The sequence below is a fragment of the Astatotilapia calliptera genome, chromosome 12, assembly GCF_900246225.1.
Source record: "Astatotilapia calliptera chromosome 12, fAstCal1.2, whole genome shotgun sequence".
NCBI classification, from domain to species: Eukaryota; Metazoa; Chordata; class Actinopteri; order Cichliformes; family Cichlidae; genus Astatotilapia; species Astatotilapia calliptera.
Window position 1 is genome coordinate 5,496,996 of NC_039313.1, and position 14,119 is coordinate 5,511,114.

Below are 14,119 nucleotides of genomic sequence, written 5' to 3' on the forward strand. Positions count from 1 at the left end.
AGTAAAGGAAAACCCACTGGTGAAAACGATTCTGCATGATATCTGGTCCAGTGCGTGCCAGCAGTCACAGAGGAAAAAGACTCTTCTGCAAGCTGAGACAATGTGGAGCATTTGTAAACCACCCTGAGCTCTTACATTCAGTCTGAATCCTGCACTGAATATCAGCCCAAACATCCGATGCAGCAGAGACGCTTCTCTGCGTCTCCGCTACTGAAAACAGGACCCAAGTCTTGGACCTGTGATAACTTTTCAAGAGCACATGCTTTGATTGCTGGGCTCTCAAAGACCAAACCGTCTTGAACAATCCTCTCTCAGCTGTACCCTCTGTTCTACTCACAGTGGGTCGCAACAGCAGACAGCACCACATATTTGATTTGGAAGATTTTTACTCTAGATGCCCTTCCTGACACAGAGTGTCCTCTGCTGGTCTCAAACTGGGGACCTTTTAGACATTAAGCAAATGTGCAACCCACTACACTTTGGTGCTACCCAGACCAGTTATCGTTTATATCAGATATCACACAGATGCATTATAATGACTAATGTCACGGGTACGCAAATGTGATATCAACACAAACACATTAGCATTCATACTGCAGCTCACTGAAGTCTTCTTCAAACGAAAGGTGTCATTGCTCAGGAAGGGGAACAAAGAAAAAATGGAAAAGGCACAACAGTAGCAAGCATCAACTGCTTCTAGCATGGAGACAGTAATAAATAAATAAATTAAAAAAAATATATATATAAAAAAATATATATATATATATATATATATATATATATATATATATATATATATTAGGGGTGCAACGATATTCGTATCGATATTGAACCGTTCGATACAGTGCTTTCGGTTCGGTACGCATATGTATCGAACAATACAACATTTGTAATTTATTTTATCAATTTTCCTTCTGACTATGCTGTCTGTGTTGAGCGCTCAGTGAATCTGCGTTCGACTACTCCGCCTAGGCTGCACTGTCGAGCGCAGATCCACTGAGCGCTCAACACAGACAGCATAGTCAGAAGGAAGAGGGCAGGGCACCTCCCCCACCCTCATTCAGATCTGGCGTTTGGAATTATTTTGGTTTTCATGTGACGTATGACCCTGAAGGTAAGCGAGTCATGGACTAAAGTAAAACAGTATGTTGGATGTGCCATGCAATGCTCAATTACATGGGTGGGAACTAGTGTGTTAGCGCAGTTAGCTCGTTAACGTGTTGGCCGTCTAGCCCCATGCACGGAGCGATCGGCGGTAGCTCGTTAACGGAGATTTGCCGTGTTGTGGCGTTAAGGTCATTTCAACGAGATTAACCTGAAAGCACTAGTGGGAACACAACGAATATGACTGCACATTTACGCTGACATCATCCTAGTGCAAAGACCAAAACAACAAGCATGCTACTAACTTTAGCCGAGTCATTTAGACAGCTGTTAGCACATGATTCTCCTTATGCTGCTGAGAATATAGCCCAGAAGAAGCGGATAGTATAGCTTTTATTTTGGAAAGAGCCATTTCTCTGTAATAAACTCTCTTTTCCAAAGATGAGTGATTCCTCAATCAGATACAGGGCTCGCAATATCGCTAGCCTGACGTCCTGGGGCTAGCGATTTTTTCAGTCGGGCTACCAAAATCTATCTCTTCCCTGCCCGTCGGGCTATTGTAGGAAAAATATATGTCAATGCTTTTGCATTCTTTCAGAAATGTAGCTGGGTAATTATGTCATTGGCATCGGTGAGCCACTGTCAATATGTGACATATTGAAGTCGCGTTTGAATTTGCACTTGTTTTTTTTGCTTTCACTTTGCAATCGTGCGAACTGTGTATAGAGAGCGACAGCACTGATCTGTGAGTGATGATAATTTGTGCACCAATTCCTCTGACATCGTCTTATTAATCGTTAGCTTACTATGCAAACATGACAAGTGAAATCTCCCGCAGCAAGCTTAAACATGTGAGAGGTTGATCGCGCAGAGAATCGCTGAGCTTATGTGAGTGAGTGTGTAAAAGCATTTCAGTTCTGCTGAGCCAAATAAGACAGGTCAGGGTGAAGAAGTGACAGCCAAAGAAAAGCTTACCACAAAACGGAGAAGTTATGACAAATGAGACTATAAGGCAAAAAGAAAGTGCAGCTTTATGGTTTCATGGACAAAAGAATTTCTGTGGCTGCAATATGACGAGCTAAATAACCAGGGCTGCACATAAGTGGTCCGCAGGTGCGCATTCGCTGTCAAAATAAAAAACACGCACAAGGGTTAGGGTTAAATTTAAAAACTGTACTTTTGAGTTAAAATATATATTTATAATTTTAATAAATGACAAATTAAAAAGGCATGAACATTTTTTTTGTATCAAAAAAATATCGAACCGTGACACCAAAGTATCGAACCGAACCGTGAATTTTGTGTATCGTTGCACCCCTAATATATATATATATATATATATATATATATATATCTCCGATGTCGGAGATCTCTGCAGTCCTGGGAACAGCTAAGATACTGCGCAGGACCCTCAAGCTCCCAGGCCTCTGGTAGAGGACCCGAGCTTGAAGGATAAACCGGCCACAGGGGCGTGCTGGGTGTTTTGTTTTTGTTTTTATTTTTATATATATATATCTATATATATATATTTTATATATATATATTTTTATTTTTATATATATATATCTATATATCTATATATATATATATATCTATATATCTATATATATATATATATATATATCTATATCGTAATTGTCGGGCTATAAGCCGCTACTTTTTGCACCAGCTTTGAACCCTGCGGCTTTTAGTCAGGTGCGGCTTTTCTATGGATTGTCCATGATTTTTGTCATATCGTAAGACGATTTGTTTTGTTTGTTCCGGTGTTGTACGGCACTACATTGCCTGGCGGAAGGGCATGTGATCAGACACACAGTATCGGGTTCAAGAGTGGTATGTTGGTCACATGTCCATCCGCCAGGCAACATAGTGCCGTAAAAGTAGCGCGAAAAACAAACTTCAAAGTAGTGCTATGCGTTCAGCGGGAGTCGTGGATGATGTGCGGCGATAAACGTGCGAAAAGCAAGTTATGCCCAACTCCACCGGTGGAATCTGACAGCGTGGAAAAGTGTAAAAACATCCATGATCACCAACGGATTTCGAAGGGCTGGACTGCTGCATGATGGAGAGGAGGACACCGCCACGGCCCTTCAGAGGGTGTTCGACTCTGACACTGACAACAAAGGAAAGAAGCTGACAGTGGATGACGTAGCCATCCTGAGCCTGTTCGTATCCGACACTGGAGAAGAGGACTTTGGTGGTTTTAGTGCGCAGGAAGAAGAGAAAGATGGTGGTGAATGACTGACTTTTCTTCTTGTTAAAGCCGTGTCACTGCACCTGAGCCTAAAAGGTAGTCCAATCTATTTTTCTGGTGTGCCCTAGGTTATTGTTATGTACTACATTTGTTACTCATTTATGAAGCACAGTACATGTTTCCTACTTGTAATTACCGCTACTTGTACATATACCTAAAAAGTTATGCAAATATGTACCCATAACTTGTTTTTCAAAATATTAATAAAAGTGATGTGTCTCCAAACAGCCATCTCTTTCCTGACAATTCGCTTTGTGCATATTCTCTTACATATGATAAGTCAACATGGAAACACCTGCGGCTTTTAGTCAGGTGCGGCTAATGTATGTACAAAACAGGATTTTCCCCTGATTTTAGCTTGTGCGGCTAATATTCAGGTGTGCTTTGTAGTCCGGGAAATACGGTATATATAAAAAAATAAAAGGATTTTACTTCCTGGTCTGCAAAGTAAAGCAACACTGAAGTGCCTTAAACCCACATTTAATGGCAACCGGGGGCGATAAACAGTAGTTTCTGGGAAAACTGCACTTAAAGACCTGTGTAATCACTTCTCTGTTGGGTTTCAGGGCTCAGTCACTTATTTTGAGTCATAGTGAATGCCACATTCAGACCATTTTATAAATGTTAGGTCGTTTTAAGTGTCAGAAAGCAAAACTATCCAGTGGGTGCTTATTGGCATGTGCTTTCAGTCACATCAGCAGGTCTACTTTCATCGCGGTATCTTTTACACTGCCTACAGAAACCAAGAGTACGTGATGTGTGCATCTTTCTTCCTGTGCCGCCCTCGATCACCCTGAAACTGGCACTCTGTCATCATGACTTTGAAACCTTCATCTTTAATCAGATGGGGCCTCTTAACACACTAAACATACTGTGAATCCACAAAGTGACAACCTGAGCTGGCTCTCTGTCGATCTCTTAGATGGATAAATGCTTGTTGTCACCTGCCATGTGCTTGTGCAGTTTCACCGACACATGCACGGCTTAACAGAAAGCAGAGGGGTACAAAAAGAAGATTAAAAAAACCCTTAATGTCTCCCAGAAGGCACAGTTATGTTAGTTTGTAATTTAAAACCAAACCGAGACAGACACAGAAAAACAGGACAAATTTGACCTTTATTGGAAACTCTAAACATCATCTGTCTCAAGGACACTTTTTAATCAACACAACCCTAACAATAAAGGTGCTCTCCTTTATTAACGACACAAGAAGTACAAAGGAAACACCAACATGGCAGTGAGTGAAGCTGGTGTTAAGGTTTTTACAGCACAGCAGGGTAAATGCACGTAGCTGCGCCAAGCTAGGTAGGCCGCTTGCTCTGGCAGGGAGGAGACGAGGACAAGAGCTTGATTTATTGGGTTCATTTCCTTCTAACTCAGGCTGCTTCAGCACCCCCCACCCTAAACAGTGCAGGGACTGAGAGAGAAAAGGGGATACAATAAGAAAGTTAAGGGAAGTGAGAGGTAAATGGAGAGAGGAATGGAGCAGGCAAAGAAGAGGCAGATAAGCAGAGACATGCAGAGAGCACAGGAGGACGACAGAGGCTTAGCTGTGGAGAAACATATACGCGCCGGCTCTATCTGTGAAAAGGTTTTACAACTTTACAGGCAAAACTTCTATAAATGGTGATCGTGCACTAGTTTATACTGCGAAAATGAAAAACAAGTCATTACCAATCTCCATCAGTATTATGAAAATAACTGAGCTACAAAACAAGTCGACAATTTCACTAAAAAGAAATGGAAGTCAGCAACAACAAGGAGAAAAAAAAAAAAAAAAGGAGGAGCGCTGTGTGGAAAAAAAAAAAAAGACAGCGAGGACAAAAATAACAATCCAGAGGGCAGGAGAGGGAAGGGAAAGCAATGAGCGAGGGAGAAAGAAAGAATGTGCACCAGTCCTCGGAGCAGCCTGCGTGCTACCAACACCTCAATCATTCCTGGCGCTTTAACCCCTTCCATGCCGGAGGAGGTCAACTGCTCCCACTCGGCCTCTGAGCGCTCGAGTAAACAAGAGCTGAGAAAGAGTGAGAGGGAGAGGGCGTGCTGCCTTTCACGCAGACACCTTGTTTAGAGACGCGCGCTACAGCGAGGCTTCAGTTACTGACTGCCACTACAAATGAAAAGGAAAAGCCAATCCTCTTGGAAGTGTGAATCTCAAATTCTTCCCAGGAACAGCCGTCTTCCCAGTTTCAACCTTTCCTTTTAAAGCGCTAGTTGCCAGAGCCCTTGTTGCGCCACGGCGATATTCCAGAAACCTCTCAGACTTCTTCGACATTTAACTTGAGGCGTGCGTGTTTGTGCGGATCTACGTTGAGCTGGCGTTTACACATTTTGGCTCCGAGGATTATTTGGAAGCCACAAAAAAAGACACACCTTACTGTAACTGTTATTAGCTACCTGCTTTTACAAGACGGCATTAAAAAGAAAACCCCATAAAAACCTGTCATACAAGTAAAAGGTTTCCCCTTAAAAAAAAAAAAGTCACCTAGAACAACTGTTGTACAACAGTTGAAGACAGCCTAGTCTGATCCAGCTGACACACCCACTGATGTTTTATGGATCCATTAACCACAGAACAGTCAACTCTCCTCCTGTGTGTTAACATGAATGCCGTGTTCAGAGGGATAATAGGTTATTAACAAAAATACATTTTTAAAAAAATGGTGGTGACCTGGTTTCCCCTCCATATGCACAGCTCTCAAAGACAGAGGACAGGGGAGGGAGACAGGAAGGGGAGCACAATGGAGGGAAGGACGAAAGGAGAAATGAAGGAGGTGGTGGTGGGGGGTGTTGGAATAAAAGGCAATGGGAGAAAAAGAGAGAAAAGCGTTGCTGTTGTCCTTGTCTCAAGTCAAGGATCTCATTAACATGGGAGCCTGATCTCAGCTGGCCCCCCAACACTACCACCACACTTCCCTTATGTTCACCCCCCCCAACCTCCAACACAAACTCATTGATCACTGTTACAGGGCACGCTGCGCAGCCAGACAACACACAAACACTCACTCCGAGAATCATTAGATGGTCTGAACACTGGTAGTCATGAGACACACCTTGACGTGCTGTCGGTTGGCTTACACGCACGGATGCTCTTGTGACAATAGCTGGCATGTAAAAGTAAATAAAGCATCTGAAATCTCAAATCCCTGTAGCTCCATTGGCCGGGTAGTGACGTGAAAATAACCGGGCTGCATTATCCAGCGACAGCTTGCGGAAGACCCTGCGATGTGCAGTGCGTCCCCTCCCTTCAGCCGAGCCATCGCCCTCCATTTAAAAAAGGAAGAAAAAAAATCATCGAGGTTAGCCAGGGTGCACGGAGCTAAATCACGGCATCAAACGAAGCGGGACTGGCCATGCTCCAGCCGTCACTTCCACAGCTGCTCAACACATTGGCTCCATTTGTGGGGATGGTGAGGTTAGCCGTACGCGAGGCCTCACACAGCTAAGGTTCCCGTGCCAAATGCCATTCACATCACTCACTGGTGAGCTCGAGGTTACTGCTCCCCTTTGGGCACTGCCACTACTGCTAATGTAGCTTCTATAGACTCTTGGCCAGTTGCATCTGTTCGTAGCAGTTAATATGTGGCTCGCAGAGTCTCACTGCAAGACGGCAAGTGAAACCTGGCTGGTGCCAAAGCTGAACACTGCTAAAAACATTTTAGGTGTATGAACACCAACTGCAAGTGATCAAAACTTGAAAAATGAAAACTAAATTTCAACATAATGACCAGCCAGATTCAGATATTTTAGCATGACTTTCAGACATTTAAATATCTGTCCATCTTAGTCAAGCTCTTACAGGACATACAATAATACAACAAGGTGTCAGTTTGAGTAAACTCATCTTCACCACTTGTCACTCCACTCTGCGTCTACAGACAGGTAAAACAGAGAGCAGAGAAGGGAAAGCTCATGTCTCTGCATGACACGGTTACACTAAGTGACAATTCCAATTCACACTGACAGAGGTAGCCATCATCTGACGTGTCTTTGGGATGGATCAATGCAGCTGCGCCCCATATGCACGCTTATTTCAAACGTGCAAAAGTTCAAGCATGTACAGTCTGTGTGCTTCAGGGAAGGCTATAGCATGAAACCACATAGGAAAACAACTTTTGTTACCTCTGTATAGGGCTGTGCGATATGACCAAAATCTCATATCCTGATATAAGAATTCTATCGTCCGATAACGATATAAATCACAAAAATGTAACATTTTCTGTAAATTCTGTGAATCTCAGGCAGCTCGACTTGCGGGAAGTGTTTCCGGCTGCGCGTCATGTAGCTGGAGTCGAGTGTTTTAACCGATGCATGAAACTATACATTTTTAGACATAAGTTGTAACAGCCGCTGTTTTCTTTGTGAGTATTTATTACACGGCGTGCTGCGGGGAAAAGCCTGTTCTAACGCTTGAGTATAAGGTTTATTTTTTAGCACCTGGTGGCTCTTTTTGACTTCTCATCTGTAAATAATCTGCTCTTTCACGTGATTCAGTTTATTTTGAAAAGTCTCAACAGGATCTTGAGCTTTATTGTGAAAGGTTTATGTGCAACATAAACAAGCGGACACTTGATGGTGTTACCGTCATTGTTGCTAACGACAATGCATAAAAACAGGCGCTTGTCTGTCTGTAGTGTGGTTATATAAAATATAAGAGAAAGAGAGAACTTTAAGAAATTAATATAGCCACTACAGTGACCATCAAAACGATGAAAAAAAATATTGCCGTAAACAGTTTATTTTGCGACACCACGAAACAAACGACAGCGTGAAATGAAACGATAGACGTTTTTATATCGTCATCCGATATATATCGTTATATCGAACAGCCCTAGCTCTGTATACCACTATAGCTCAGCTGCTTGAGCAGGTGACCCATGACCCAAAGGCTAGAGTCCTTACTTCAGTGTCCCGGGTTCAAGTCCACCCAAGCCATATTAGTTAGGAACTGTTGCCAAACCAAGACAGTGTAGTGTTGTGCTTTAGGGCTGTAACTGATCATAGTCAATGCTGGCTCATTTTCCCCCAATTAACTAATTAATTGTTTGATCCAAATAAGTAGAAAATGGTGTCAAATACCAACCAGTTATCCTCCGGTGGCTGCTTTAATTTGACAAAACACAATAAATAGAACAGAGAAGAGCAGCAAATCCTCATATTATCCCATTACCAAAATAGCGTGCAATTAATTTTCAATCCATCAAGAGCCTCCATTGTGTTTTGAGTAAAGTGGCCCTTTAAATAAGTGAACGCTAAAAACAGTTTTCCCATCTCTCTGCTGGCGGGTACCACCAAGTGTCAAACAAGAATTGTGCTTGTGGTTACAGCGAAGCGTGAGCTTAAAGCTGTACAGAATGAGACTTTTTTTTTCTTTTTTTTAAAACTTTGGACACTAATGGGGGGGGTCAGCCGAGGCCGGGTTTCTGTCAAAATGGAAACAATTGGTGCTTGTCAAAGGGAAAGCGGGGCAAATTATTTCACTTGTTGAAATTTTTTTTTGGATCAGTCAAAAATCTGTAATTCAAGACGAGCTAACACCAGACTGGGGGTTTGGGGTGGAAACCACTTCATTGCACCCAACTTAGTCATTTTCCCAGCATTTTTGTGGTGCAGCGCTAACTCTGGAAAATGCTTCCATGCATCCAGGGAAAAAGCACAAAAGTTCTCTCCTGTAACAGCAAGACATGAAGCAGCACAACGAAGCATGTGAAGGTTAACCATATCAGGCAAGTTTTATGAAACTGTGCACCAATTTTAAGGTTCTGGGCCAATATTATTGTTTAAATATCCATGTGGTTCATAGCTGATGCCTATGTATATATTTATGTATTGCTGGTGCTGCGCAGTGACAATGATACATAAATGTCATTTTATTTGCTAATTTGTTATCAGTAAAATATCAGCTGATAGCGACACATTAGGGCATCTTTAATAATAACATGCAGTGCCCAACGTTAGGAGTATATTGGACCATGCAAAACAGTTCACTTGCTTGACGCTAACATCAGCCAAATCTGTTAAAGGTCAGTGGGACATTTTGGAGGGAAATCACTGCAATAAGGGGTACAAGTGTAAAAACATAGCTCTGCAACTGTGTTGCTGTTCACAAGTCGCTTTTTTCACACGTCCTCGCCGTGACACTGCACGACGACATTGAGAACTCTGGTTAACCCCGCTCCAGCTGTTGAGCGGAGGGCAAATGCAGGGCAAGAAGATTGCTCTTTCCTATTATAACTGGAAGAACATCACACACTGACACACACAAGTATACCCACACAGATACAGATATATATATATATATACACACACACACACACACACACACACACACACACACACACACGCACGCACACAAAGGCCCAGCATCAAGCCCATCCCACCTAATGGCCATAGCCTCATACTGCTAACGGGTGCTCAGGGAGGCAATGAGGTTTGCCATCTATATATCCATGACCCCTGGTTGACTTTTCTCCCCCATTTACCTCCCCCTGCATGACCTGGCAATGGCACCCTATTAGGGTGAGAGAGGGGGGAGACAGAGAGACAGAAATAGGGTCTGGGATCCGTTTGAATGGAGCACCCCGATGCAAACATCAGCGAGTTAAGTACACAAATCTCCCTGCAAATGGGGTCAATGCTAGTGCTTAGCCATTTGTTTTGATTTTCCTCCCCCCTCCGCTGCCTTTACTCACACTCTCCCTCCTCCTTTCCTTGGGAAATCATAACTGTTAGCAATGATGCGGGGCAATATGGCAATGATGCGCGGGTAGAAAAGTAGCGAGTGGAGCAGAGCGATCGTGCACCATCGCCGTCTCTCGGTCTTCCGTGCGCACAGTTTTATCTCTTTGACGCATGTGCCACTCACACAGACACAAACTAACAAATACATCAAGAACACGGCAACGTGGGGCGCACAAAACACACATGATTGAGCGGCAGAGTGGTTCCTTCTCCTGGAGAGATTCATCAAGGCACAGCACAAGAAGAAGCGCTGAGAAGAGGGAGGGGGGAAAAAAAAAACCAGGCAAAAAAGGAAAAACAGAATATTGTGTGACTACCAGACACAAATGTCAATTTCCTCACTGCTGCCGCAGCTTCTCCATGCACCATTTAGCTCAAAGCTTCAAAAAGAAACTGCAGTAATCTCCCTGTCCATGCCCACTGAATTCATATTCTTAGGCTGATTATGAAATTTCACTGATGCAACAGGGTGGCATTTTCAGTGAAATCATTTGTGTTACAATTGACTCTTCTGCCAATATTTACTGTGAACTAACAAATCTAATAAAAGAACCATGGCAGATCATACGGTAAGAAAGCAAAAACCAATGCATTCATCTATGTAGAACCAATGCATTCAAACTGAGGCATGCTTTATTCTGTTTGTATTTTGCCTCTGAGGCAGCAAAGCAGGCTGATCACTCACTGAGTCAGAGAGGAGGTGGTTGATTTCTGTTTGTCTTAAGAGGTGGATCATCTGCAGCCAAGCAGGTCACTGTGTTAGGCAGAGCCCATGTGATTGCAGCCAGCTCTCTAGGCTAATCCTATTCTGTGTGTGTGCACATGCACGACTATGGGCATCCTTAAGCAGGAGCCCCTGTGGCTGCAGACATGTACACACAGAGGCCAGACAAAGCCAGAAGACAGCCAAAACAGTGCTTATGATCAGTCTAGTCTTCTCCAAATCTGATGGCTGTCGAGTTAAAAGAAAAACCTGAATGCCTGACCCCTACAGTGAGTCCCGTTATGCCATGGAGGGTGACTTTCGGATATTGTTTTGGTTTATTTGGAAGGACGTGTCACTGCAATTCAAACCAAAGTTGATCTGAGTGATCGCCTCCATCCTGTGATGAACCCTTTCCATCCTGCTGGGAGTGGTTTCTTTTCCAGGATGGCATCACTCTCAGTCTGCTTGCTTTTTTTTTGTCTTAACATGCAATAGAATGGGTTCAAGTCTGTGTGTATGTGTACAAATCTCTGGCCCTTAGAACTAGAGGTTAGCAGCCGGCTGCTCTCCCTGATCAGGTTACAAAAGTGGGTGTGTTCCCTCTCTCCTCTGTCGCCTGCATGTCTGCCTCTCCCTCGCCCTCTCTCCAACTCATTCTGTCTCCCTCAGTTTCTCCTCCCGCTACGTCTCTCCCTTTCTGGTTACAGGAGCCTGAAAGTTTGCGTCATCCAAGCCTCTCCGTCTGGCAACGCTACAGACCACCTCTCTCCTGCTCTCTTATTCTCTCACTTGTCTATGTTCCTTCCCTTGCCTTGCTTCCTTTCTTTCTTTGTCCCATCTCCCGACAGCACCTGACAGGCAACAGCCCCACAGCTGGTCCACAGTCCCTGCAGGAGGCTGGATGCCATGTGACTCCCCCTTAACTTCTCATCCTGTGTTGCTAGCCCACCAGCCACTCACCTAGCATCACTCTGGCAGACTAGCTGACTTGCTCCAGCTTTCTAAGATGCATCTATTCTTTTTCTCCTCTGATGATAACACAAAGTCATACTTCAGTTTGAGGCAGAACGTTGGATCGTGCTTGCTCTCAAACCTGTTGCACTGCCACTCTGATACTTTTCAAATAACTCTGATACTATAACATTAAGCCACTCCTTTAGATGCCATTTGAAAACTTAAAAAGTGACACAAAGTGAAAGCTTACTACTCTGTCGCAAAGTACAGGGTTGCAGGGGATGACAAATTTGGAGCAGCAGGGAAAATGCAGCACCAGAGTCTTAGGTAAAAGATCAGCAACAAGAATGTGTTGCTTTCACTTTCACAAATCATGCTCACTTGCCCTCTGTTGGTCCAAAAAGTTCACTGATAAACACATCAGACTTTTAGATTTCTTCCCACAACAATCTCAAATACGGTCTTAAGCATATCTGCGATTTTAATCAGGACCTTCAGATGCCAACAGGCAACAGCGCTTCACAATCACTTTTTCACTAGAGATCAGTTCTATCTTGATCTCAAACAGGTCTGTAATCATTGACACTCATTTACAGGCCATATAACAAAAAAAATCGAAATCATCCAAACACTGCGCAACAAATCCATGTGACAAACCAACGCAGACATACAAAGCATAATAAACGTGGCTGTATTTTTACTTTAAGTGTATTTTATTTTGTATGTCCATGTCTGAGAATGCATGCATGCGGTTTTACATGTGTGCAGAAACTTTACCTTGTCTTTCTCGTGTGACAGCAACCGGACCGGGGGCAGCGATTCCAGAGACACCGTGCCAGTCCCATCATCCTGGTTGCTGCTACGGCTGAGGAGCTGGAACAGTGGACCCTGTTTGGCTACGCGCCCGTGGGCCACGGCTCTCTTGAGGGCTACCCTCAGCTGCTGGTGGAAGAGGCCCGGGCCCATGGAGCCGCTACCCGACAGGTACGCCGCCACATCAGCCTGACACTTGAGGAAGCGTTCGATGTTCTTTAAGGTGGAGCCACCCGGCTCGTGGAGCCCCTCCAGTGCCCGCTTAATTAATTTGTTCCAGTCGAGACCCGGTTTCTTCCCCGAATGCGAGTGAGAGCTGCTCCCTCCACTGCTGCTGCCACCACCTGCTCCTCCACCTCCTCCACCGGAGCTGCCGCCTCCGCTGCCACTGGAGCTGCCAACACCTTTGGGCTTGGGCAGGGCCAAGCGCCCAGGGTTATCTGGGTCCTTGTAGGAGTTGAGACCTTTGTTGGTAACCTTGAGTATGGTACCATCCTTGACACTAAGCTCTAACTGCTCCAGAACTGTTTTGCGGTCCAGGCCATGGGACATAGAGACCGCATTGCAAATGCGCTCCTCTGATGGTCGCTGCTTCTGCTTCTTTACCTTCTTGATGGCCTCTAGAATCCATTGGGTGTACAATGGGTTTGCCAGTTTCACCATGGCTGCTGTCTGGGTGGGTGCAGCAGCACTGGGGCCTTACCGCGAGGACCACACACACAAAAAAGTAGAGACTGTAAGCCAAGTAAACACTTGGCTTGCGCCGTAGCGCCGCCGCCTCCTCCTCCCTTTTGCCCTCTACCAGCTTACTATCCCTTGTCCTGGGGTCGCACAGAGAGTCCCTCAGAAGCTGAGTATAAGCAGCACGAAAAGGAGCAGCTGATCATAGCACAACCCAACTGAGCCAACCCTGCACCTGGTGAAAATCTGGTCCACCCACCACCCACTTCCAGCCAGGTGAAGATCCCTGGCAAGAGGCAGGGGGAGCAGAAGAAGCTTCAGATCTATTACCAACTTATACTCCCACAGTACCCAAGGTTGGGCAGGGCAGATTTTGGTTTGGCTTTTCACAAAATGTAGGCGTTTCCTGTTTAGACGGCCCCCGGAAAAAAAAAACGAAAAAAAAAAAACAAGGACTGCCAATAACAGCAGTCTCCTCTGCTCAGACTCTCGGGGGCATGAAAATTGTGTTTCAGTGATAAACGCGAGGACAATTGCACAAAGGTTTCTGATAATTATATCACTCCAGAAGATTGTGAGTTTTCCTCTCCATCCACATCTCCTTATTTTCGCTTGTTCTCATTTGCTCCCTTTTTCTCTTCCAGCAGTCTGAGCTTCTCAGCTCTGGGACGGAACAGATATCTCACCACAGGGAGCAGCCAGGACCGATCACCTTCATGCCTATTGCACTTCAGTAGCTGATGAAAACTGTAGGAGGGGGAAAAATAAAAAACACAGACACAAAGAAAGAGGTTATAGCACATGGCTGCAAAGATGGGGCACCTAATTTTACAATTTTAGAGAACAAGAAGGTTCATCTTTTCAAA

General features: G+C 44.4%; 1 protein-coding gene across 2 annotated transcripts in view; it reads right to left on the reverse strand.

Moving 5' to 3' along the window:
- kat6a (K(lysine) acetyltransferase 6A) overlaps nt 1–14,119 on the reverse strand; it is a 35,884-nt gene that overhangs the window by 20,080 nt on the left and 1,685 nt on the right. For both annotated transcript variants that reach the window (XM_026186258.1, XM_026186259.1), the window contains exon 2: nt 12,537–14,000. In XM_026186258.1, the coding sequence (XP_026042043.1) occupies nt 12,537–13,235 (699 nt within the window). In that variant the 5' untranslated portion in view covers nt 13,236–14,000. The remainder of the gene's footprint in view (nt 1–12,536; nt 14,001–14,119) is intronic.